The 27,154-nt window shown below is 46.1% G+C and overlaps 1 gene segment (V, D, J or C); it reads right to left on the reverse strand.

Moving 5' to 3' along the window:
* The window catches only part of LOC108930692 (immunoglobulin mu heavy chain-like), a 309,816-nt gene extending 284,094 nt beyond the window's left edge, over positions 1–25,722 (reverse strand). Inside the window, 2 exon segments of the C gene segment in view lie at positions 19,180–19,472; positions 25,680–25,722. Of these exon segments, the coding sequence occupies positions 19,180–19,472; positions 25,680–25,722 (336 nt within the window).
* Between the last annotated feature and the right edge of the window lie 1,432 nt (positions 25,723–27,154).

Below are 27,154 nucleotides of genomic sequence, written 5' to 3' on the forward strand. Positions count from 1 at the left end.
TGTCAGAACCAGTGTAAATGAACCCAATCCACCGCAGTCCTCTCTCATGGCTAATAGATCCAGTAGCCGCTCAAAGAGAAACCACCCACTGTACAGAATAGTTTGAGTCCCCAGATCTCTTCACCACTGCCCCAGAGGAGGTCAGGTATTTCCAATAAACCACTGGGAAAAACAGTGAGGCAAAATGGTTTGAATAAGACATTGTGTACTGATCAGTAAATTACTCTAACAGGAAAGGCACTTCATCATACATGACACTTAAAATGAATATGCTATAATCAATCACTAACACATGTAATACAGTCTGCAAAAACAACTAATTTTCTTATAGATACTTAACATATTTTAAGTTGTATTCTTTCACATGGTAATGAAATTAGCGTGAGCGAAGGGCAGACAATGGATGGTGGAGCTGCTATACCCAGCTAGGGCAGGTAACAATGTATGTATATAGTGTAGTACTACAGTAATACATACTGTCAATAACTTGTACACTGCCTGGCCAAAAAAAGTCACACACTCTAATATTTTGTTGGACCGCCTTTTGCTTTGATTACAGCACGCATTCGCAGTGGCATCATTTCGATAAGCTTATGCAATGTCACAACATTTATTTCCACCCAGAGTTGCATTAATTTTTCGCCAAGATCTTGTATTGATGATGGGAGAGTTGGACTGCTGTATAAAGTCTTCTCCAGCACATCCTAAAGATTCTCGATAGGGTTAAGGTCTGGACTCTGTGGTGGCCAATCCATTATGTCAAAACGACGTCTCATGCTCCCTGAACCACTCTTTCACAATTTGAGCCAGGCGAATCTTGGCGTTATCATCTTGGAATATGTCCATGCCATCAGGGAAGAAAAAATCCATTGATGGAAAAACCTGGTCACTCAGTATATTCAGGTAGTCAGCTGACCTCATTTTTTGGGCACATAACATTGCTGAATCTAGACCTGACCAACTGAAGCAAACCCAGATCATAACACTGCCTCCACAGGCTTGTACGATAGGTGCTAGGCATGATGGGTGCATAACTTCATTCGCCTCTCTTCTTACCCTGATGCTCCCATCACTCTGAAACAGGGTAAATCTGGACTCAGATGACATGACCTTTTTCCATTGCTCCAGAGTCAAATGTTTATGCTTCCTAGCAAATTGAAGCCTTTTTTTCTGCTTTTCCTCACTGATAAGTGGTTTTCTTAAGGCTACACAGCTGTTTAGTCCCAATCCCTTGAGTTCTTTTCACATTGTGCATGTGGAAATGCTTTTACTTTCACTAGTAAACATCGCTGTGAGTTTTACTGTTGTTTTTTACGATTTGATTTCAGCAAACGTTGAAGTGATCTCCGATCACGATCATTCAAGATTTTTTAGAACCACATTTCTTCCTCGAAGATGATGGTACACCACTATCCTTCCAGGTTTTAATAATACGTTGGACAGTTCTTAACCCAATTTTAGTAGTTTCAACAATCTCCTCAGTTGTTTTCTTTGCTTGATGCATACCAGTAATTTGACCCTTCTGAAATAGAGTAATATCTTTTCCAAGACTAGAGGATATATCTTCCGATATGGTTGTTTAAGAAATGAGAAGCTACTCACTGTAGGAGAGGGTTAAATACCTTGCCAGCTGAAACATATTAATCACTGCAGTAATTATCCAATTGAAGGCTCTTACCTGTTTGCTTAGTTAAATCCAGGTGGTGACTTTTTTTGGCCAGGCAGTTCAGTCATCCTCAGTGGCAGCTCTCATGGAGTTTGTTTTCCCATGATGTGATCTTTTGCCTGTTTACTGTTTTTTTAGTTATTTACTTGGTTTACTGCAAAATATTTAATTAAACCTGAGTTCTGAAGATGATCAGTCCTCAACATAAATTAATGAGCTGGAAGACTGAGCCAGTGATTTGTTAAAGAATGCAACATTTCTAGAAAATTCTATGAAATCTTTGATTTGGGTAATATAAAATGTAGTTATTGGAAGTTCATTGTGGAATTCTAAAAAATAGGGTCAAACATTAGGCTTGAAGCTGTACCTTAAACAAAAAGGTTGAGATCTCAAAGTGAAGGAAATGTTGTCAGGAGTTTAGGAGTTCCTTGAACAGGTATTCCGGGTGTCCATCCACCTGCACTGGCGGGGGCGACTCTGCAGCCTGTGGGACCTGGACGTGTGATGCTCAATAGGGTTTCAGGAGGGAAACGTGAAAGGAGGGATGGACCCGGAGAGACGGGGCCATGTACAAGCAGTAAGTGACTGGATCTACCTGGTGGACAATCCCATATGGACCTATAAAGTGGGGGCTGAGTTTTCGGGAAGGGAGCCGTATCTTCAGGTCTCTGGTGGACAACCATACCCATCGTCCAGGATGGAAGGTGACAGGCCTCCGGTGGCGGTCTGCTTGGCATTTATACTGTTGGATGCTGCGATGTAGCTGAGCGGTGACCATCCTCCAGGTCTCTTCACTAATTCGATACCAAGCGTCGATGGCAGGGATCTCGGTGACGATTTCTGGAAGGAGGTCCAGGAACTAGACGGTTTCTTCCAACCGAGCAGAGCTGAATGAATGCAGGTATTGTGCCGCCATCTGAAAGGGGAATGGGGACAAATGTGTGGGACCTGGCAGGGCCATGACAGGAACCGTGCTAACTGTGGTACCCAGTGGACTGAGTTGGGAACCAAGATAAAAGAAAAATACAAGAAGCAACCCAATTGGTCCAAAATTCAATGAGAGAAGCAGAAACCCGATGAGAGCGTCTCAGAGTGGGAGCACCATCTCAAAACACTCAAAGACTATTCAGGTATAGAGACAGATGCAGAAAGGGCCCGAGCTATGGTGTTCATGTTTATGGTTGGTCTGCTCTCTCCCCTGCAGAAGTCTCTGAAAACAACAAGCCTCGACTAGGGACAGGCTGACGTGGACACGATCCGGCAACATGCGCTGCATGCTGAGAACACCGTTAAGGAGGAAAAAGAGAAAAAGGCGCGAAAACCGATGGCAGCCCAGACCCTGTTTTATCAGGGAGGAGGGCAACCCCAAAGAGGAGGGCGTGGAGGCAGCAGAGGTTGTGGAAGAGGAAGAGGTGTGCTGGGATGCGGGAGAGGCCAAGGCCAATGGCCCACCTCAGACACAGGACAACGGGGATGCTTCAACTGTGGGGCACCCGACCACTAGAAACAGGACTTTCCACAACCATCAAAGTCTCCAGGTCCAAGAGGGGGGTGGCCTGCTCTGCCTGGAGGGAAGGCCACTCACTTTCCACAATAGGGAAGTGCGGGGGAGGGTGATGGGAGTGTCAAACCCGCTCAAGGTCAGTACATCGCCCTAACCTGGTGTCCTCAAACTGACCCACTGATTGAATTAGAGGTATGAATGGGAGGAAGATCAAGTTCCTGGTTGACACTGGGGCAACCCGCTCAACCCTGTGATCCAAGGAGGCACCAGGAGTCCCCACCAATGGACATTTTGCTAATGTTATTGGCGCTGCAGGACTGTCACATCTTTTTGCTGAAACGATACCGCTGACCGTGAGTAGCTCGACAGCTGCTTCCGTCATCCACCACACTTTCCTTCTGAGTGACTTTTGCCCTGTGAACCTTTTAGGCAGAGACTTGCTAGTAAAGCTGGGGGTACAGATGCAAGTTACAGAATATGGTACACACTTATCAGCCCCAAGCCTCGGTCTGTTCAAAGATTCAAGAGTTTGTCATGTGTACAATAAACAGTTTGTTACACCATACAATGAAATTCTTACTCTGTGAATCCTCTCAGCAGCCTATGACATAAATTGTAAGGACATAAGGAAAGAAAAACACAAGGTGTAAATCAAAAATTACTATTAGTACAAAAATCCAAGAAACAAAGTTATATAAAGTGTGCAGTACTCAATGTAAACATTGAAGTCATCCATTTGCAAAGTCCTGCAGAGGCAGATTGGATCAATTTGCAGTTGAAAGGGGGTGTATATTTGAGTGCGCAAGGTAGCTCAAGAGGCAATATCTTCCTGCTGTGTGCAGTCATTAACTGCAGGAGACCAGCTGCTGTCTGATAAGGTGCCTAAGTCACAGCAACGACCGGATAAGCTGCACTTCACTGCTCGCTTCTTCCCACAGTCAAGAGAGGACCCAAGGGAGGAGGACTTTGTGCAGGCTGGAACGGAAGGAGAAGAACTGAAACTGCAATTTTTCTTCAGCTCGAACACTCAGACAGCTGCTTCTGCTACACTCACCAAAGAACAACAGAAGTGGTACAAAGGAAGGTCAGCTCCACATGTGTTGTTGGGGAAAAAACTGGTAACATCAGATGGCAGGACTTAGGTTTATGGGTTCAGGCATGTTTAACAAGACAGGACTGGGAGAGGCTGAAAGGGGTAAATAGATCTCTAGCGATGGGGATGTTTCCCGAGTCGTTTTGGGTAAGTTTTTCCCTGTTCACCGGGAAATGTATAGGTGGGGGCAGACACAAAGCGGGATACACAGGGTCACCCTGACTGGTTAGACCAGATCAGAAATTGTGGGCAATGGGGAAGAACAATTTTGGTTGGGCAATTACAGCGGAACCACTTGTATTAGTCCCAAAGTCAGAGTACCGTTCACACAGGAATCAATACCCCCTATCACCAGAGGCAGGGGAAGGTATTATCAGGGTCCAAGCAGAACTAGTGCAGCGAATAGCAGTAAAAGAAATAACATATTCACCTCTTAACTCACCCATTTTGCCTATAAGAAAAGCCAATGGGTCTTGGCAGTTTGTACAGGACCTAAGGGGGTGAATTGTGCTATACCTCCTAGGGCCCCTGTATTGCCGAACCCATCTACCATTTTTTCCTCCATTCCTGCGGAAGTAGAATGGTTTGATCTGGCAAATGCTTTCTTTTCCATTCCAGTTCATCCCAACTCTCAGTACAGGCTTGCATTCACCTTTAAGGGGAAACGATGGATGTGGACCATCATGCTGCAGAGTTACACTGAATCTCCCAGCGTTTATGCGCAGTAAGTGGGATGTAATTTTGAATGGTTTACTCCAGAAAAGGGGAGTGTGCTAATACAATATGTGGATGATTTGTTGCCTTGTTCCACGACCAGAGAGGCATGTGAAGCTGACACTCTAGAGTGGTTGTCTTTTCTTGCAGAAAATGGCCATAAAGCCTCATAGGCAAAACTGCAGTTGGTCAAACGGAAAGTGCACTATTTAGGTAATGACATGTCAAAAGAAGGATGCTCATTAGGAGCCGAGCGAATAAAGGCAATCCTGAATGCTCCGAATCCAACCAGGAAACGACAGTTAATGTCTTTAACGGGCATGCTTGGCTACTGCTGCCGTTGGATCCAAAATTGTGCACAACGTGCACAACCCCTGCAGGACTGTTTACATGGACAGAAATTAGCCCCAACAAACGAAGTGGCTTGGACCGAGGATGCTGAGCAGGTGCTGACTGACTTGAAGCAGGCTTTCTCTAGTGCACCAGCACTTGGGGTCCCTGAGTATGACAGACATTTTATTTTGTTTGTTTCTGAGAGAAGGTTTCATGACAGCAGTATTGTGCCAGAAACATGGAGGTAGCCACCGTCCCATTGCCTATTATTCCAAATGATTAGATCCAGTTGCTGCAGCTCTGCCCACCTGTTTGAAGGCTGTGACAGCCACAGCTGAGGCCGTATTGGCCTCTGCCGACTTAGTTCAGATGCACCCGCTAACTGTTTAAGTTCCTTATGCCATGCATACCATCCTAACCCAAGCACGAACCTTGCAACTCACCCTGGTGCGAATGATTCATTATCAGAATGTCTTTCTTACTCTTGCGAATGTCACTCTCGAACATCGTACTGTTACTAACCCTGCAACTCTATTACCTGTGGAGACAGGTGGAAAACCTCACAGTTGTCTCGAGCTCTTAGAGCATGTCAGTAAACCACTACCAGACTTAAGAGAAGACCCGTTGGAGATGGGAAAGGTGTTGTTTATAGATGGCTGTTCATTGCAGTTGCCCAATGTCTCCCCCTCCATCTCATGCGCTGTTGTATCAGATACAGGAAGTCCAGTAAAAGCGGTGAGATTACTGACTACGTGGTCAGCCCAAGCCGCAGAGCTGTATGCCCTTACTCTTGCACGTCAGATTGCAAGAGGGAGTGAGGTGATGGTGTATGTAGATTCTTGCTACGCTTCTGGAGTATGCCATGATCACAGGGCGCTGTGGAAACAGAGAGGGTTTTTAACAAGTACTGGGAAACCCATACAGCATCACCAGCTAGTATCTGACCTCTTAGAAGCACTATTGCTGCCATTGCAAATAGCAGTAGTAAAGTGCCAGGCACACACAAGGGGTGAGGACCCTGTGAGCAGAGGGAATGAAAAGACAGACTGGTGCGCAAAACATGCGGCATTGAGCCCTGAAGCACCTATGGTATCATTGTTTCGAGTCTCTACCCCTAACCCAGATGTTTCTTTGCTACAAACGGGTGCCACAGCAAGAGAAAAGGTGAGATGGCTCTGCGCTGGGGCCCAGAAGACAAAAGATGGTGTGATTGTCTCTACTAACAGCAAACCTTTACTCCCCAGGAGCGCGTTCCCTGGACTGGCAAAGATTGTGGACGGTTTGGACCAAGCCTCCAGTGATACCATGGTGGCCATTGTCTCCCAGTATTGGGAGGCCCTAGGGGTTTTCTACCTTCACACTGGCTTTCTTTCAGAAGTGTCTAGTGTGTTCAAAATACAATATTGGTACACTGCCATCCCTTTACCAATCTCACACACCACTCCCAGAAGGTCCTTTTGATCATCTGCAAATGGATTTAATTAAACTCACACCATCACAAGGATTAGGTACTGTCTGATCGTCATCGATCTCTTCTCAAGATGGGTAAAAGCATTTCCGGCACAGTAGGCCTCGGCACGCACTGTAGCAAAGTGCCTGTTAAAAGAGATACTGCTTAGGCAGGGTGTCCCGTTACGGATCACAAGTCACAATGGAACACATTTTGTAAACTCGGTAGTACATTGACTCTCTGAATGGTGGGGATGTGACTTGAAACATTATTGCTCATATCACACCCAGAGTGGGAGGATGGTGGAAAGGGCAAATCGGACGCTAAAAGTTAAACTCACAAAAGTGCGCGAGGAAATAGGTCTACCATAGCTGGACGGGTTACCAATAGTCCTAACGGCTATGAGGAGAAAAAACACACAGACAACTGGGACTATCCCCTTTTCAGGTTCTGACAGGAAGACTAACGTCGGCCCCCATGCCAGGTGGAAGAGTGTCATTGGAAACTGTGGATGGTGCTCTGCTCTCCTATCTTTCAGCTCTCCAACGGATGTTGAAGGAGGTGCATTAGCAGGTGTGACAGGACCTGCGAACCCCTAACCAGGGAGACATGCTGAAGCTGCTTCCAGACAATTGAGTTCTCATCCGTGACCTACGAAGGAAACATTGGAACCAACCCTGGTGGAGAGCCCCTCAAGTGCTACTGTCCAAGCCCCACGCTGTGAAAGTAGAAGGCATGGACTAGTGGACCCACATCACCTACTGCCATAAAGTAACCGATCCTGCAACATCATGAATGACTCCAAGATGCCCTGGAATCCCTTCCGATGGACAGGACTGTGTGGAATGGGTGGAACTCTGCGTTTCTTTATATTAGCACTGGTGATTGTATTGCCCTTGCGACGGACTGGGTGTGTCCCCTCCCCCTCCGGCCTTACGCCCTGTGTTGCCGGGTAGGCTCCGGTTCCCCGTGACCCCGTATGGGACAAGCGGTTCTGAAAATGTGTGTGTGTGTGAGATTGTATTGCCTATTGTATTACTGTTTGGGAAGTCTACTGAGAAACAGGGAGGTAATCGAACTGAAACCGCTGTTGCAGACCGCAAGAGACATGTAGAACATCTGCGTGAGAAAGGCCTACATGGTGTTAACACGTTTTAGAGCTGAGTTCCAGGTTCAACCCTTTGAACTTGCAAATTTACACCCATTACCAGCAGATCCCTGAGGAGGACAACAGGGAAAAGGCCCTAGCTGAGTTCCCCAAGGCGTTTTAGGTCATTAGTGTTGGTGAGACGTTTGAGAGACGTTGGTTATATCTCAAAGGGGGGGAGTGTGGAATGAAATTCTGCTTTACTTATTCTATTCTGTAACATTAAGGTGTGGTGCAGTAATCATGTGAACTTTGTACACATTTTTGAGCTGTTGTTTGTATGAAGACTGTTTCTCTAAGATAAGGTAGCATGTGCTTGTACGAGAACGCCCTAGCGCAAGATCAGAAATCGCAGCCGTTTTGGTTAAGGGTATGTGTGCTTAGAATAGGATTAGAGTGTCCAAAAATGAGGAACTGTGTACGTGACTAAGCGTGACTGGTATGTTGTGATAAAAGGATGTCTTTTGCACCTACACCTACAGACAAGCCTGAGGTGGAAGTAACAATCTGGCCCCTGTGTGTATAAACATCTGCCTGCTTGCTTGCCTCGGTGTGACTCAGGAGGCTCACCCATGCGCATGTATTGCATTAAAGGCTTCTGTAACCTGAGTGAGAAGTCGATGTTGTTCTTTCCTACCACACACCTCACGGTGCCACCACACAATGTTCCAGTAAGATGGGCGAGGGCACGCTTGCTCTGGATCTCGGTTATACATGCGGGACAGCGCATCTGCCTTGATATTCTTCGACCCCGGCCTGTAAGTCACTGTAAACTGAAAGTGTGAAAAACAAGACCCAGCGCGCCTGCCAGGGGTTCAAGCACCGTGCCTTTTGCAGATATTCCAGGTTCTGGTGATCTGTCAAAACTAGGAACGGATGATTAGCGCCCTCTAGGCAATGTTGCCATTCTTCTAAGGCCAGTTTAACGGCTAACAGTTCCCGGTCGCCAATATCATAGTTCTGTTTGGCTGGGGTCAGCTTTCTTGAGTAAAACGCACAGGGGTGAAGTTTTGGGGGATTACCTTGTCTCTGGGAAAGTACCATACTGACCCCTACCTCTGAGGCATCCACCTCCACCAGAAATGGGAGTGAGGGATCTGGGTGCCGCAGGATCGGTGCCATCATGAACCGCTCTTTGAGGTTCTGGTAGGCAGACTGGGCCTCCTGGGTCCATGCCAGCTTCGTCCTCCCTCCTCGCAGCAGTGCTGTCAGTGGGGCAGGCACCTAGCTGAATCCTCAGATGAACCTGCAATAGAAGTTGGCAAAACCCAAAAAACACTGCAAGACCTTTTACCATCATAGGCCAGGGCCAGTCCAGCACCTCCTGGACCTTGTTCAGGTCCATGGCCACGCCGTCGGCCTTCAGCACAAACCCGAGAGAGGAGACCTGGTTTTGATGGAAAATACACTTCTCTACTTTGACATACAGCCGGTTTTCCAGCAGCCTCCGCAGTACCTGCGTCACCAGGCAGACATGCTGGTCCATCGTCCAGGAATAGATGAGGATGTCATCTAGGTAGACGAGAACACCCTGGTTCACCACGTCCCCCAAGACATGGTTCACAAAAACCTGGAACACAGACGGTGCATTGGCTAGGCCGAACGGCATGACCAGGTACTCATAGTGGCCCAGGGAGGTGCTGAATGCAGTCTTCCACTCATCCCCCTCCCGGATGACATTATGCGCGCTGCGCAGGTCTAGTTTTGAAAAAAAACTCAAGCACTGTGGACCTGCTTCAGTGCTGCTGTAATGAGTGGCAAGGGGTGTGTGTACTTGACCGTGATGGCATTTAGCCATCGATAGTCAATGCAAGGGAGCAGGTCTCCATACTTTTTCGCAATAAAAAAGGACCCGGCGGCTGCTGGGGAGCTGGACGGTCTAATGTTGCCCGATGCTAGGGCCTCCCTCACATACTCCTGGAGCACTTTTTTGCTCGGGCAGGGACAAGAGATACATCCTACTCCTAGGACGAGTTGCGCCCAGTAACAGATTGATAGCACAGTCCCATGGTCTGTGCGGGGGTAAGGTAGCTGTCTTACTTCTATTGAACACCTCCGCTAGGTCCCTGTATTCACTGGGCATGATGAACGCCTTGGCCGTTTTCGGACTCTCTACAGTGGTGGCTTGGCAGGGTAGGGTTAGACAGGAGGAAGCGGACTGTGAGACCCAGTCCATTAACTCCCCCCGGTTGCAGGAGAAGACCGAGTGGTGCTTCTGTAACCATGTGAATCCCAGAATCTTAGGAGTCTCTGAAGCCCAGATAAGATAAAACACAAAATCCTCCGTGTGTCACGCCCCTATCCGGACTCTTAACGGCTCGGTCTGCTTCTCAATTACTTCCACACCTAATGGCTGGCCGTCCAGAGCCATGATCCGGCATTTGGTGGCACAAAAATGTACAGAAATGTTGTGAGGCTCTGCGAAGGACATCTCCATAAAGCAACTGGCACCTCCCGAATCTTCCAACACGCAGATCTGCATCTGAGAGGCCCCCCAGGATGCCTCTAGAGGAACCTTAAGCTGTGTAATGGTACAGCGGGCGGCACTCACCTCTGCTCCGAGCGGCCTCAGTACTGGAACTTCAGGTGGCGTTGGTGCCTGCCGTGTGCATCGCCAGGGAGGAGGCATGTACTCCTGTGGTAGCATGTCCACCATGATAGCATGCGCTATAAACTGCTCCAGGTTCCAGTCCTTCCCCTGGTTTGCCAGTGTAGTCTGAATCTTGGGGTGCAGCCCATGGCAGAAAGAGGGCAAGAGGGCAGTTTTGTTCCAGCTGCTCTTCTCTGCCAGGATCCAGAACTCCAGGGCGTAGTCAGCCACAGTCCGACCTCCCTGCTGGATCCCCATCAGGCAGTCGCTGGCCACGGGGGCTGACAGTGGGTGGTCGAACACAGCCTGAAACCGCTCAAGAAAGTGCTCATGACAAAGGAATGGGTCGATTGTTTTTCTTACATTTTATTTTCTTCACTTCACAACTCCAAGCAAATTGCGCAAGTCACCATCAAGTGTGGCATCTACCAAGGAGATGCATTGTCCTCACTGCTGTTCTGCATAGGCCTGAACCAAGACTGGCTACGGATACTGACTAAGGAATGGAGTAAACATCAGTCACCTCCTCTGCATGCTTGACATTAAGCTGTATGCCAAGAGTGAATGAGACATCAATTCCCTGATCTACAGCAATGACATCGGAATGCCATTCGGACTGGATAAGTGTAGCCGGATGGTAACAAAGAGAGGGAAGGTAGTTAGAACCGAGGGTATTGTACTACCAGAAGGCAACATAGCAGATGTTGAGGACAGCTACAAGTACCTTGGAATCCTGCAGGTGCATATCTCCAAAAGAGGAGACAGAAGCTACTGACATCAAGACAAGGAAGCTCCAGACAATGCATGGAGGGTTTCACCCCAAATCCAGCACCCTGAGACTGTACACTCAGCGGAAAGAAGGAGGCCAAGGACTAGTGAGCGTCAGAGCCACTGTCCAGGATGAAACAACAAAGATCCTTGACTACATCAGGAAGATGGCCCCGACTGATGAGATACTTAGTGAATACCTCAAGCAGCAGAAACCCGAGAAGGAGGACGAGGAAGAAGAGGAACCATCATGGAAGGACAAACCCCTACACGGTATGTACCACCGGCAGATTGAAGAAGTGGCTAATATCGAAAAATCATACCAGTGGCTGGACAAAGCTGGACTGAAAGACAGCACAGAGGCACTAATCATAGCAGCACAGGAACAAGCTCTAAGTACAAGATCAGTAGAGGCCGGGGTCTACCACACCAGGCAGGACCCCAGGTGCAGGCTGTGCAAAGATGCCCCTGAGACAATCCAGCACATAACAGCAGAGTGTAAGATGCTAGCAGGCAAGGCATACACGGAACGCCATAACCAAGTGGCTGGCATAGTGTACAGGAACATCTGTGCCGAGTATGGGCTGGAAGTCCCAAGATCCAAGTGGGATACACCCCCAAGGGTGGTCGAGAATGACCAAGCTAAGATCCTGTGGGACTTCCAGATCCAGACTGACAAACTGGTAATGGCTAACCAACTGGACATAGTAGTGGTGGACAAACAGAGGAAGAAAGCCGTAGTGATAGATGTCACCATCCCAAGCGATGGCAACATCAGAAAGAAAGAACATGAGAAGCTTGAGAAATACCAAGGACTGATAGAGGAGCTAGAAAAAATGTGGAAGGTGAAGGCAACAGTGGTCCCCGTGGTAATCGGAACACTTGGGACTGTGACTCCTAAGCTCGGCGAGTGGCTCTAGCAGATCCCGGGAACAAGGGGATCTCTGTCCAGAAGAACGTGGTCCTAGGAACAGCTAAGATACTGCGCAGAACCCTGAAGCTCCTAGGCCTCTGGTAGAAGACCCGAGCTTAAAGGAGTAAGACCGCCCGCAAAAAGGGGGGCAAGTGGGGAAATTTATTTATTTTTTTATATAACACTTTTTCTAAAAGAAAATTTTGTATTTCAAAGCATTTTATCACAGTCACATGTAGTGGCCCAGGGTGCCAAGTAAGACCCAGACAGACTGAATCTTATGAGACTCCAGGAGGAATGAGGGGTCTGATATGTTACCGCAGACAGTATCTTGGGGAAACATGCAAAAGACAGAAACTGTGGTAATTTTTTTCTCCTGATTTTGCTTTATGTTCTGTTGGGTCTTACCTGTTTGCTTTTATTTACTTCAAATTAATAGACATATTTAATCAAGTTCACAAAGGACAACTAGAAAAAACCTTGATGAACTTGTATTCAACTGGAGAATTTCAAGATAACCAGAACATTCATTAATTCAGAGCAATCTAGCTAATTAATAGTTTCAGGTTTCCATGTCTTTTCACCGATTTGGTTCATCTGGCTCCTTTTACCAAAAATAGTTGGATCATTTCTTGGATCAGTTGGCTTTTCATTCAGCAAGATCTCAGATCTTTTTTCTTTCAGTTTATAGATTTTGTGACATACTGGCTTTTGTTAAAATGCTACAGCTGGGATAATTTATTTAAAAGGAGAAAAAAAACAAATACTTTTAATAATAAATATAAAAATAATTAATTGCTGTAAGACCTTACAACAAAGTAAAATTCAGAAATAAAAAAAAAACTCCCGTTATACTAAACAATCATTAATTTAGGTGCTGTGCTCGAATGAAAGGTTAGACAAATAAGGGCTATGGTACATATGCTGATCCTTCACTGATACTTCACCTCCAAGTACTGTGTGTTTGTGGAACTGTCTTTGGCGATGGAGAACTGGCCCTTGAGGGACTCAGAGAAGGTAATGTCAGTACCAGTGTAAATGAACCCAATCCATTACAGTCCTCTCCCTGGTGGCTGACGGATCCAGTGCATCCAGTAGCTGCTCATGGAGAACCAGACCCTGTACAGAACAGTTTCACTGAGTCTCCCAGCCTCTTCACCACTGTTCCAGAGGAGGACAGGGACTGACAGTGAACTGCTGAAAAACAACAGTGAGACAAAAAATGGTGTGAACAAGGCATTGTGTACAGATATCAGTAAATTACTGTAACAGGAAAAGCATTTTACCTTACACGATACTTAAAATGAATATTCTGAAAACAATCACTGTCAACACATATAATGCAGTCTGCAAAAATAAGTAACTTCCTGATATGTACTTCAGTTACGACATATATTAAAATGTATTCTTTCGCATGGCAATAAAGTTACAGTGACAGGTCTTATGTCGTCAACTCTTTTACAGTTATTTACTCTTCACTAGTAATATTTTTATTTAATTTACCTGAATTCTAGAGATGGCTGATTCTTGTATGCTCTCGTACACATCGTGTCTCATCATCAGAATGTTCAAAGCAAAAATTCATCATCTGGAAAACTCGGCCAGTAATTGATTTCTGTTACAAACAAAAAATGCAACATCTCTAGGAAATTACTTGAAATCTTTCATTTAAGTAATAAAAAATGTGGTTATTGGAAGTTTATTGTGGAATTTTTAAGAGGTGCATACATTAGGAATGAAACCATATTTTATGTATAAAGGGTAATAAGATCTTGTAAAGTGTTGTGTTTACTGATGTCTTGTGCTGTAGCCTTCAACCAATAAAATCATGAACATATCAACATTTTACTTTACACTCATCAGGTAGCTCAGCTTAAGTTCAGTGTGCAAAATTAAAAAAATGATTTTCAATTAATAGTGCATGATAATTAGTGGCTTTTCCTATCATGTGCCATAAAATTGGAATCAGTATTGGATCAAAACTGCACTTTATTTCTGTAGTGCCAATGAGCAGTACTGTACACTGCATAACACCGTACCCTTCTCTGAGTATTTACGACATCTTCTGGTCAGTGGTAGTACTGCACCGAAATTCTCTCAAATCAGGAAGACTTTGTCAAAGCCCACCACAGAAGTTCAAGACTTCTAAGCAGTCAGATTCTGAATTAATTGAAAAGAATAATTCAGTATTCCCCATAGGTTATTGCAACAGTATACACACACACACACACACACACACACACACACACACACACACACACAGTTTCGGAACCACTTGTCCCATACGGGGTCGTGGGGAACCGGAGCCTACCCAGTAACACAGGGCGTAGGGGACACACCCAGGACGGGACGCCAGTCCACCACAAGGCACCCCAAGCAGGACTCGAACCCCAGACCCACCAGAGAGCAGGACCATGCCCCCCTATTGCAACAGTATTTCAGAAGTTTTGAGACTGTAGAATAACATAGTACAGACAGTTTCTGACTTCAGTAAGGATTCTGTTCTGGAGAATCTGTTTGTATCAAAGATTTCAACCTGCTATTGGCTTGATTCAGTCAGAGTGAATTGATCTATTTTCAAAATATAATGCTGTTGGTCCATGAGGTATGATGTTAATACCTGTCACAGGCATAATTTTGCTGATATATGGCTTTCAAAGTATTTTCCTTCAAAGTCAGTATGTTGAGATTTTAACTGAGAAATTTCCCACAGACCACTCATTATGTCAGAACTGGTTGTAAAGGAGTGTTTGGCGAGTACAATAGGAATAACGTGATATTTTTTGTAACACAAAACAAACTTATTAGACAAAAAGTCAAACAAAATAAACTTTAAATTAATAAATGAAATGTTGCAAAATTGAATTCTTAAAAATAGTGCAGTGAGGCAGGCTTTACTAAAGGCCACTGACACAATACATCTCATCTCACCTCATCTCATCCATCCATCCATCCATCCATCCATCCATCTTCTGTCCCGCTTGTCCTTAAAGGGTTGCGGTGGCAGCAGGGAGAGCAGAGAGGCCCAGCCACCCCTGTCCCCTGCAACTTCCTCCAGCTCAACCTGGGGGATCCCCAGCTGTTCCCAGGCCAACTGTGAGATATAATCCCTCCAGCATGTCCTGGGCTGACCTCGGGGCGTTGTCCCAGTTGGCCACGCCCGGTATACCTCCAAAGGGAGGCATCCAGGGGGAATCCTTATCAGATGCCCAAACCACCTCAACTGGCTCCTCTCAATGTGAAGGAGTAGCGGCTCTACTCTGAGCTCCTCCCGGATGTCCGAACTCCTCACCCTGTCACAGAGAGTGAGTCCCAACGCCCAGCGGAGAAAACTAATTTCGGCCGCTTGTATCCGCAATCTTATTCTTTCGGTCATCACCCAGAGTTGATGACCATAGGTGAGGGTAGGGAAGTAGATCGACTGATAAATGGAGAGCTTCGCCTTATGGCTCAGCTCCCCCTTCACCACTACAGTCCGGTACAGCGACTGCATTACTGCTGCCGCTGCTCCCAGTCTTTGGCTGATCTAACGCTCCCTTCTTCCCTCACTCGTGAACAAGACCCCAAGATACTTGAACTCCTCCACTTGGGGCAAAAACTCTCCCCTTACCTGGAGGGGGCATACCATCCTTTTCCGTGACAGAACCATGGACTCAGACTTTGAGGTGCTGATCCTCATCCCCACCGCTTCACACTCGTCTGCAAACTGTTCCAGTGCATGCTGGAGGCAACCATGTGACAGTGCCAAAAGGACAAGATCATCTGCAAAAAGCAGAGACATCACCTTCCGACTTCCACACAGTATGCCCTCCTGACCTTGACTGCACATTGATATCCTTGATTCATTGATGTCCATGAAAACCACAAACAGGAGTGGAGACAAGGCAGAACCTTGCTGGAGTCCAACACCCACCCTGAACAGGCTTGACTTAATGCCGAGTATGCGGACACAGTTTTTGCTCTGTATGTGCAAGGACTGAATGGCCCGCAGTAGTGGCCCCGGTACCCCATACTCCCGAAGCACCTCCCACAGAATTTCCCAGAGAGCGCAGTCATAGGCCTTCTCCAAGTCCACAAAACACATGTAGACTGGATTAGCAAATTCCCATGCCCCTTCAATTATCTGAGAAAGGGTAAAAAGCTGGTCCACTGTTCCACAGCCAGGGCGGAATCCACATTGTTCCTCTTCAATCTGAGGTTCAACTATTGGCTGGAGTCTCCTCTCCAGCACCCCGGCATAGACTTTCCCAGGGATGCTGGGAAGTGTGATGCCCCAGTAATTAGCACACACTCTCTGGTCCCCTTTCTTAAAGATAGGGGCCACCACCCCAGATTGCCAATCCAAGGGCACTGTCCCTGAGGTCCATGGAACATTGCAGAGGCATGTCAACCATGACAGCCCTGCAACATCCAGGGCTTTAAGCATTTCCGGGTGGATCTCATCCACCCCCAGTGCTTTGCCACTGTGGAGCTTACCAACTACCTAGGTGACTTCCATCAGGGAAATGGACTCTGACAGCCTGAAAGCCTCTGTCCCTGACTCTTGTAAGGGAGGCATATCATTCGGGTTTAAGAGTTCTTCAAAGTGTTCCTTCCACCTTCCGACAATGTCCTCATCAGAGGTCGGAGTTTCTCCACTCCTGCTAAACACAGCCTGAGCGAAACTCCTCCGACCCCTTCTGAGCTGTCGGATGATTCCCCAAAACCTTTTTGAAGCTGACCAATAGTCGTTTTCCATGGTCTCTCCAAACTCCTCCGATGCCCGGGATTTTGTTTCTGCAACCGCAGTCACTGCTGCCTTTTTCGCCTGCTGGTACTTGTCTCCTGAGTCAGGAGTCCCCAGAGCCAACCAGGCCCTAAAGGCCTTCAGCTTGACAGCTTCCCTGCCACTGGTGTCCACCAGTGGGTTCTCAGGTTGCCGCCCTGGCTGGCAACAACAAGCTTTTGTCCACAGCTGTGCCTGGCTGCTTCCACAATGGAGGTTTTGAACAGGGTCCATTCAGACTCCATGTCCCCTACCTCCTCCGGGACATGGGAGAAGCTCACCCGGAGGTGCGAGTTAAAATCATTCTGGACAAGGTCCTCTGACAGTCGTTCCCAGCACACCCTCATTAAACGCCTGGGCATACCGGGTCTGTCCATCAGTTTTCCCCGCCATCTGATCCAACTCACCACCAGATGGTGATCGGTTGACAGCTCAGCACCTCTCTTCACCCGAGTGTCCAGAATATGTGGCCTCAAGTCAGAAGAAACGACTACAAAGTCAAGCATTGACCTTTGGCCCAAAGAGCTCTGGTACCAAGTACACTTATGAGCATCCTTGTGTTCGAACATGGTGTTTGTCATGGACAAACCATGACTAGTACAGAAGTTCAATAACATTTCACCATTCGGGTTCAGAGTGGGCAAGCCGTTCTTCCCAATCACCCCCCACCAGATTTCCAAGTTATTGCCAACGTGAGAGTTGAAGTCCCCCAGCACAACTATGGAGTCTGTAGGTGGGGCCCTGTCCAGAACCCCACCCATCTTCTCCAAGAAGGCCGAATACTCTGAATTGCTGTTTGGAGCATAAGCACACACAACAGTCAAAGTTTTCCTCTCTGCAACCCTAAGTCACACTGAGGCGACCCTCTCGTCCACCGGGGCAAACTCCAAGTGTATGGCAGCCAGCCGGGGGCTTGTGAGTATCCCCACACCCGCCTGGTGCCTGTCACCTCGTGCAACTCCTGAGTAGGAGAGGGGCCACCTCCTATCGAGGAGTTTGTTTCCAGAGCCAACACTGTGAGTGGAGGTGAGCCCAAATATATCTAGTTGGTATTTCTAAACCTCCCGCACCACTTCCGGCTCCTTCCCCCAAAGTGAGGTGACATTCCACGTACCAAGAGCCAGTTTCCGTCGTGAGGGGCTACGACGCCATGCGCCACCCCGCCCCCTCCTGTCTCCAGGTATACATTGCATCCAACCCCCATGCTAGACCTTGCAGGGGGTAGGCCCACATGGCCCCCCCACAATGCCTTTTTGGGCTGAGCCCGCCCGGGCTACGTGGGCTGCCCGGCCACCAGGCGTTCTCCTAGGAACACTACCGCCAGATCTGGCTCCAGGGGTACATCCCGAAGACCCTATTCCGGGTAGGGTAAACAATCTCCTGTTTACTTTTTCCATGGAGGTTTTTGTATCGTGTTAGTCTGGATCTTCGCTCCAAACCTGTTTCCCTTGGGAGACCCTACCAGGAGCATAGTGCTCCCGATGACATAGCTCTGGAGATCCCTAGATCACTGCAAGCCCTTCCACCATGCCAAGGCCCCGATCCAGGAAGGGTGACACAATACAGGTGAAGCTAAATATTTACAAAATGGCTTGAGGAAGGGGGGCGCGGTGGCGCAGTGGGTTGGACCACGGTCCTGCTCTCCGGTGGGTCTGGGGTTCGAGTCCCGCTTGGGGTGCCTTGCGACGGACTGGCGTCCCGTCCTGGGTGTGTCCCCTCCCCCTCCGGCCTTACGCCCTGTGTTGCCAGGTAGGCTCCGGTTCCCCGTGACCCCGTATGGGACGAGCGGTTCTGAAAATGTGTGTGTGTGTGGCTTGAGGAAAAGTTTCTGAAATTCAACTGGGAGGACATGTGATATTCAGAGGAAGTCTGTTGCACAGCATGTGAGCTCAGAGATAAAATGTGGAATGGAATTCTAGTATTACAAATTCACTTTGACTGAGCTGAACAGCAGGGCGGTTTATTAAGTGGGCTCCAAAAAAGAAGCCAGAAGGAAAAAAAATCATCTTAACCTGCACATTTTAATATTAATAACATAAATATTTCAGTACAGTATATAAATGTCTCTTCCAAGCGGTTCATATTTTTAGTTACCAATACAAGTTTCTGCTAGTTTTACCATTTGGACAAGACGAACAAGACAGTGCTGCAGAGACACACTTGAGTGACCTTCAGTGTGAGATGTACTGGAGCAGTTATTGTACAGCCCTGCAGTGTCTCCACTCACTGTGTTTACCGCACAGTAATAAACTGCGGTGTCTTCGTCCTTCAGGTTGTTCATCTGTAAATACACCTGCTTCTGACTCTTGTCTCTGGAGATGGTGAATCTGCCTTGAAAAGAGCTGCCATAGTTGGTGCTGAGACTGCTAATTTCACCAATCCATTGCAGTGACTTCCCAGGAGGCTGTCGGATCCAGCTCATATCAGAGGTGCCGAAATCGATGTTAGGGGCTGTACAGGTGAGTCGATGAGATTCTCCAGGCTTTTTAACTGCTGCTTCAGACTGAGTCAGTGTCTGACCAGTAACACCTGTGGAAAGAAAATAAACATTAAACCTCCATCTCAGTACTCAAGAGGAGACACAGCTTATATGTGTTGTTAAAATGTACCTGTTAAGCATGTTGTCATTATCAGGAGAGCAGTTAAGAAGGTCATGGTGAATGTGTGTGACTGTGGTAAAATGTCAGTTAACCCAGCCAGAATTTGGTGTTCGTTCCCTCTTTGCTCAGTGCACAGACTTAAATGTAATAGGAAGAGCTCAGTTTGCATGAACTCCTCCCTCTGACCGGACAGGTGACACTCGGTTTAAAAGGAGGATTCAGAGCGGCACTTCATCCTCATTGTACTTCATCACTGTCACATGGATATAATATACTGTACAGGTGATTCAACTGTATCCTTACACTGTCCTCCTAGGTAGTAGCCTGACCAGCCTGTCTCCATATACTGCTACTTCAAGAGGCACCAGACCACTATGACCCTGCCTTCAGATAAGCGGTTATGGATAGTGATAAAGTAATAGTATATAATCCAAGCAAAACAGATTCTTAAGGCTCATCAATGCATATTCACAATAAAAAAAAATTAGACAATTCTGCTTAATAAGAATGGATGTTTCATTAAAAAAGTAATAATGTACAATTATTGATTTCTCTAAACCATTAAGCCATAAAATGTTATGCGGCACTGGGTCTGGAAATGCACCTCAGTGCTTCTCAGCATCACATCTGACTCCACACTCCCCTCTCACAGCTTCTTCCTCATCCTGCCGTCCGGAAGAAGATACCAAAGTACCCGTACCACCTCCTCCAGGCTGTGTAACAGCTTTTTCCCTCAGGCTGTGAGAATCCTCAGTAGCACGATCCCCCAGACCATCTGCACACTGCATATTCTACACAGTTGGCTGTTTTTCCGTACATACAGAAGAAAAGCCTGCACAAATAATTTGAACAAAAACATCTCACTTTGTATGGTAAGGTACATGTTCCTTTAAGCAAACAACATATCTACTGAAACGGTTATTTATTATTGTTCTAATAGCCAGTTTCTAGTGTCTGTAGTGTGTAGAGCGTGGTCTCCAGTGACTAATGTTTTATTGTTGAAGCGTCCGGATGGGAGTCCGACACGGACGCGCGTTGCTATTACGTCCGAACACGGACGAAACGTAAAATGACCTCACGTGCAGGGTGATGTTAAAAGTGCACTGTGCAGACTGTAAGACACTCGGTGAAATTGAAACAGGAAACACGAGGCCAGGAAACACACATGGTGTTTAAACTACGGTGAACAGTGAAACGCAAATCTCTTTCAGGATTATACACAAATTCTATCCTGTCAAGCATTTTCTTAGAAAATTCAAGGATGGGATTGATGTAAATTGTTCTTTTTGTAGCCTTCGCCCAGAGACGGTGCTTCACCTCTTTTGGTACTGCCGTTATACCAAACAGCTATGGAGAGATGTCTCAAAATTTATAACTGATAAATTGTGTAAGGATTTTGCTTTGTATTATGAATGTGTACTGTTTGGGTTCTTCCATTTTGATAAGCAGATAGAGAAACAGGCTTATTATCATTAATTTATTAATCATTTTGGCTAAATATCATATACACAGGTCAAAATTTGCTAATAAAAAGCCTATATTTTCTGTTTTTCTTAAAGAAGTTAAGCAGTACATTGACACTATCAAGGAGTGTGATAATAAGAAGGCTATTAAGACTGTTTGTTATTGTGATATTTTTAAGGTCTTGATGTAATGTTTGGTTATTGGAGTGTTTTATAATTTACGTTTTTTTTTTTTTAAATTCCCCCTCGCTAGGTTGATTGTTCTGAATTAATGTTCTGGTATTGTGTGTGATTTGTTCAATAATACACACACACACACACCAATAATAATAAATAATAATAATAAAAAAAAATAACAGTGAAACGCTATTCTGTGAGTATTACTGCAACCCCAAGACGTGACGAAATACCGGACTGGAACACTGGACCAGGACTGGAGAACAAGAGGCAGGAACTGACAGGAGGGGCACTCGGGACTGGAACACGAATACCTAGGAAACAGACTGAGGGAACAAGAGACTACTAATCGCCAAGAGAGCACAATGGAACCACTGATTAAGAATCCACAATCAGCTCTGCTCCACTGGCTCCTTTTATACCTCCGTGTCCTATGAGACTGTGAGCTGATATGTGGGTGCTCCCTAGCGGCACTGACTGGCACCACCTCTGACCTGGAGGGGCAGTGACCCCGTAGGACGTGACAATTGTCCCTAGTTTACAATGCAAATTACATTAGCCTCCTTGTTTGTATTCATATTTACAAATACCTAAATTGTTTTGGCACTGTGTACATTGTCTGTATATATTATATATTTTGAATATTGTCGCTAGACTCTGGCCTGAGGAAAAAAAAAAAAAAAAAAAAAAAAAAAGTACACGTACGTTCAAATGCTGTTCAGAGACTTCAGTTCAGCATTCAATACAATCATTCCTCAGCACCTGCTGGGCCTAAATACCTCCCGCTGCAACTGGATCCTAGACTTCTTGACTGAGAGAACTCAATCAGTCCGGATCGGGAGCAGCATCTCCAACACCACCACACTGAGCACTGTCCACTTCTGTTCAATCTGCTGACTCATGGCTGTGCAGCAATGCACAGCTCGAACCATATGAACAAGTTTGCCGATGACATGACCGTGGTGGGCCTCATCAGCAGGAATAATGAGTCAGCATACAGGGAGGAGGTGCAACGGCTAACGGACTGGCGCAGGGCCAACAACCTGTCCCCGAATGTGGACTCAACAAGAGATAATTAGCTTCAGGAGCGCGCAGAGCAACCACTCTCTGCTGAACATTAACGGCTCCTCCGTGGAGATCGTCAAGAGCACCAAATTCCTTGGTGTTCACCTGGTGGAGAATCTCACCTGGTCCCTCAATGCCAGCTCCATAGCCAAGAAAGCCCAGGAGCATCTCTAATTTCTACGATAGCTGAGAAAGGCCCATCCTCACCACATCCTACAGAGGGACTATTGAGACCATCCTGTGCAGCTGCATCCCTGCCTGGTTTGGTAATTGCACCATTTCGGGCCGCAAGATCCTGCAGTGGATAGTGAGGACAGCTGAGAAGATCATTGGGGTCTCTCCCCCATCACAGACATTTACACCACATGCTGCATCCGCAAAGCCACCAGCCTTTCATTTCAACTTTTAAAATTAGAGATTAGTCCAATAATAGCATTTTTATTTTATCTAGAAAATACAAATACAGATATTTATAACAGATTGTCAAATTCTGGATAAAAACAGTGTGCGGTTGCTTTATTTGTGTTTTCACTGTACACTAAACTAGTATACAGAAGGAAAATCCATCAAGTAAAGTTCAACTCACAGCGACCACTCGTGTGTTTTTAAAGCAATGGAGGAACAGAAGCTGTTGTCACTGCTTTTTGCTTTGTATGTTGGGGGTGTAAATGTATGGAGAAACATGCAAACTGTACAGACCCTGAACTGAACTCAAATGCTGACAGGTTTAGAGATAAGCTGAAGGTGTGTAGGAGGCCTGCTATACAATGCGCATACTTTTCTTTAGCCTATAGGAAACTTAGTAGATAAGTAAGTAACAAATTAGAAATAACACGATCTGAGCACACGTTGATCATGCAAAGAGAAAGCCAATAAGAAATGTTACAATATATGTAGCATGCGTTTCTAGACCTATGTAATATGTGTGTATTGGTTGCTTGGAGAGACTCCATAGACTCTGACACAGGGGACTTTCCTTCCAGCTGGGGTAAAATAAAGTGAGATACTCTCTCCTATCATGGGTCCTTTGTTTGAGTTATGTCGAATTTCTTCCACATATCTATCAACAGACGATGCTGCTAGCACATTCTTCTCTGCCCTATCTTCTACCCTTGACTCTCTCTGTCCACTGTCTTCCAGACCAGCACGCCCCAGTGCCACCCCATGGCTGACTGATAGGTTATGTGCTAGCAGGAACAAACTCCGGGCTGCAGAGCGAAGATAACAAAAATCCAAGACTCACTCAGACCTGGATGCCTGCCAGTTACTCTTAGCTACTTTTCACTCTGCTGTCTCTTCAGCTAAAATCTCCTCCTATCACAACAAAATTCAGACTTCAACGAAAAAAACCAGACAGACCCTTTGCCACCTTCTCATCCCTTATGTGTCCTCCACCGCCTCCTCCTCCCTCTTCTCTCATTGCTGATGACTTTGCTTTGTTTTTCGGAGACAAAGTCAAAGCAATCGCTAACAAGTTCTCAGCATTACCCTGCCCAGTTCGCGCTGGACCTCCTAGCGCAGCAATCCTCTCCAACTTCAAGCCGCTCTCCAAATCTGAAATCTCGAACCTCCTGATATTGCACACAGCCACCATCTGCTCGCTTCATGCGGTCCCATCTTCACTCCTACAGAACATTTCCCCACAACTCTCCACCTTCATCTCTAAGATCATCAACTCCTCACTCTCCTCTAGCTGTTTCCCAGCTGCCTTCAAAATTGTTCTCATTTCACCTCTGTTAAAGAAACCCTCCCTGGATCCCAATTCAGTCCAAAACTACAAACCGGTCTCCCTCCTCTCTTTCCTATCTAAAACTCTAGAACGGTTGCCTGGGATCAACTGTCTGATTTCCTCACTTGGAACCATTGCCTCGATGGATACCAGTCTGGTTTCAAAGTTGGTGATTCCACTGAGATGGCGCTTCTGGTGTTGTTTGATGTTCTCAAATCTGCTAGAGCTGCCTCCCTCTCCTTGGTCCTCAGCCATCTTGATCTAACTGCAGCATTCAACACTGTCAACCACCAGATTCTACTTTCCTCTCTTCGTCAGCTTGGAATCAAAAGAGCAGCACTAAGATGGTTTCAGTCCTACCTATCTGACAGATCCTATCAAGTGGTCTGGCATAGCTCTTGTTCTTCTCCTCTGCCTCTCTTAACCATTGTCCCACAGGGTTTGGTACTAGTTCCTCTTCTCTTCTCGATCTACACCTCCTCTGTCACTATCTATCGATCAAACTGAACAACTCAGTCATTTTGTCTACCTCGGCTAAGAGTCTGGGAGTGATGATTGACTCAAGTCTGTCTTTCTCTCAGCACATTGAAGCCACAATCCAGTCCTGCAGATACATCCTGCATAATATTTGTAGGATCCATCCCTACCTCACAGCTGACTCAGCCCAATTACTTGTCCAGACCATGGTCACATCCCATCTGGACTACTGTAACTCTCTCCTGTGTGGCCTTCCTGCTACTGCCATCAAACCTCTGCAGCTGATACAGAATACTGCTGCACAAGCTTTGTTTGATTTGCCAAAGCGTTCCCATGTATCTCCTCTTCTTATTTCTCTGCACTGACTTCCTATAGCTGCCCGGATCAAATTCAAGACCCTCGTTATTGTCTACAAATGCATCAATAGAACTGCTCCCAGCTATTTACAAGAAGTGATCAACCGCTACACTCCAGCCAGATCCCGTCGCTTGTCTACTTCTGCTCGCTTGGCGGTCCTGCGGACGAAAAGTCAAGCACGGAGGTGCTCGGTTCTAGCTTCTTTGTGGTGGAATGGCTTCCCCCTCGCACTCAGAACTGCAGAAAATCTGTCTACATTCAAGAATGGTCTGAAAACTCACTCTTTCCAGACTCACTTCGCTAAAGATCTCTCCAGCTCATGTATGGTGTAAATGTTCATGCACCATAATTTTATGATCATCCCCAGATAAGCCTTTACACAGCCGCTACTCCTATGTTGTATGTAAATACTTGTGTAGTTTAAAAAGAAAAAAAAAATTGTAGGAAGGTGGTCAGGATCGTCCATCCTGAGTTTTATGCACTTTAGCGTACGGTGAACATTGGAGGATAAAGTGAAAAGAAACAAACCAGGTTTACTTAAGAATTACATGTCTGCAACGATGTCTCTCTTTCTTCTGATGTAATGCACAAATTGTATTTTCTCTGAGGTGTACATCGCTTTGGAGAAAAGCATCTGCTAAATGAATAAATGTAAATGTACATCTGTCACCAGACCAAGAGCAGGTGATAGTGAGTTTATTCCTTGGACTGACCATCTGATCAGCAGACTTTGTCAGAACCTCTTCACATATAACACCCATAGAGAGAAAAGTTCATTAATATACTTACAACTGTGACACAAAACAATGGAAAAGGGTAAACAATCTAAAATATATATCTAGTAACAGTGCTGAGAACAAAGACTTACAGGAAGCAGCTGCCAGCAGTAAGAGCAGAGACACAGGGGACATGTTTGTGCTGAAGCTGAACTGAAGTGAAGATCTATGAGTGTCTCCTGCTGGGGTCTGTGTCCATCACTGGTATTTAAGAGTCAGGACTAAGTCATGTTTGCATACACTGGCGATGTGGTACTATAGTAACTATATGTAAATTAGAGGTATAAAGGAGGAAACTTTACTTACTGTGCTGCTGGACTGTGGGCAGGACTGCAATAAAGAATGAAATTAGTCATCTGATCAAACTGTTTTATCACTTTGGGGATTTTAACTAATGTTTTGTGTCAGTATGTGTTCTGCCTTACCAGACTGATCAGGACTCATAACCAGTACTGTGAGAATATGCAGAACATGCTTGGGCCACTGGGGCAATTCAGTCATAATGTAGTGTTTTCTTCTAAAATGCAGACAAATTAATAATTTCTCCACAGATAGTTATGAGCAGCTGATTTTATATCTGAAAAATAATTATCATATCAATGATAATTGATGAGGGGTGCGGTGGTGCAGTGGGTTGGACCAGGTCCTCTCCGGTAGGTCTGGGGTTCAAGTCCCGCTTGGGGTGCCTTGTGGCGGACTGGCGTCCCGTCCTGGGTGTGTCCCCTCCCCCTCCGGCCTTACGCCCTGTGTTACCGGGTTAGGCTCCGGTTCCCCGTGACCCCGTATGGGACAAGTGGTTCAGAAAAGTGTGTGTGTCTACCTGGATGTCTGATCACCACCAAGAGCTCAACCTCTTCAGAGATCCTTCACCTCCCAGTTGGTTTGTCCTCCTGTTGAGAACCATATCAAACTAGAAAACTAGCTAATTTCACCTTCTTCATGATCAAGAATGTGGAACTATACCTCTGCTTCTATAAGCATATCAGTTATAACCTGCTCCTACATTTACATTCCTGCAGATACTGTACATTGTGCATAACAGTCCCAGGATCCACCCCTATCTCAAAGAGCTCAACACAGCTCTTTATCCAGGCCATGGTGATATCTCACCTGGACTTCTGCAGCTCTTTCCTGTTTGGACTCCAGGACTTCATCAAACCTCTCCAGTTCATACAGATTGCTGCTGCATGAGCTATGTTTGGCAATTGTCTTACATTCCACAGCACAGAGCACAGCCTTAAACCCAGTACAAAAATATTACCAGTTGCCATGCTTAACAAAACTGTAAGAATTTCTACAACTACAAAATTTTAACACCACATGTGACAAGTGAGTAACTAAGGTTCTCAACGGAATCCAGAATAGAACATTTAATAAGAATCTGCAATCTTGCCTCAGTTGTTTGCTACTTTTATATGCGACTGATCATCAAAACTGTGAACAGGTGTTTGTGTCTGGATTAGTGGAACTGAGTGGCGCCTCCTTTGGTCACTAGGGGTATTGTCCCTCTGGGTCATGACTTTATTTTCATAAGGACTTATATAACTTGTTTATAAGGATCAGGGTC

The sequence above is a fragment of the Scleropages formosus genome, chromosome 3 (assembly GCF_900964775.1).
Source record: "Scleropages formosus chromosome 3, fSclFor1.1, whole genome shotgun sequence".
Lineage (NCBI taxonomy): Eukaryota > Metazoa > Chordata > Actinopteri > Osteoglossiformes > Osteoglossidae > Scleropages > Scleropages formosus.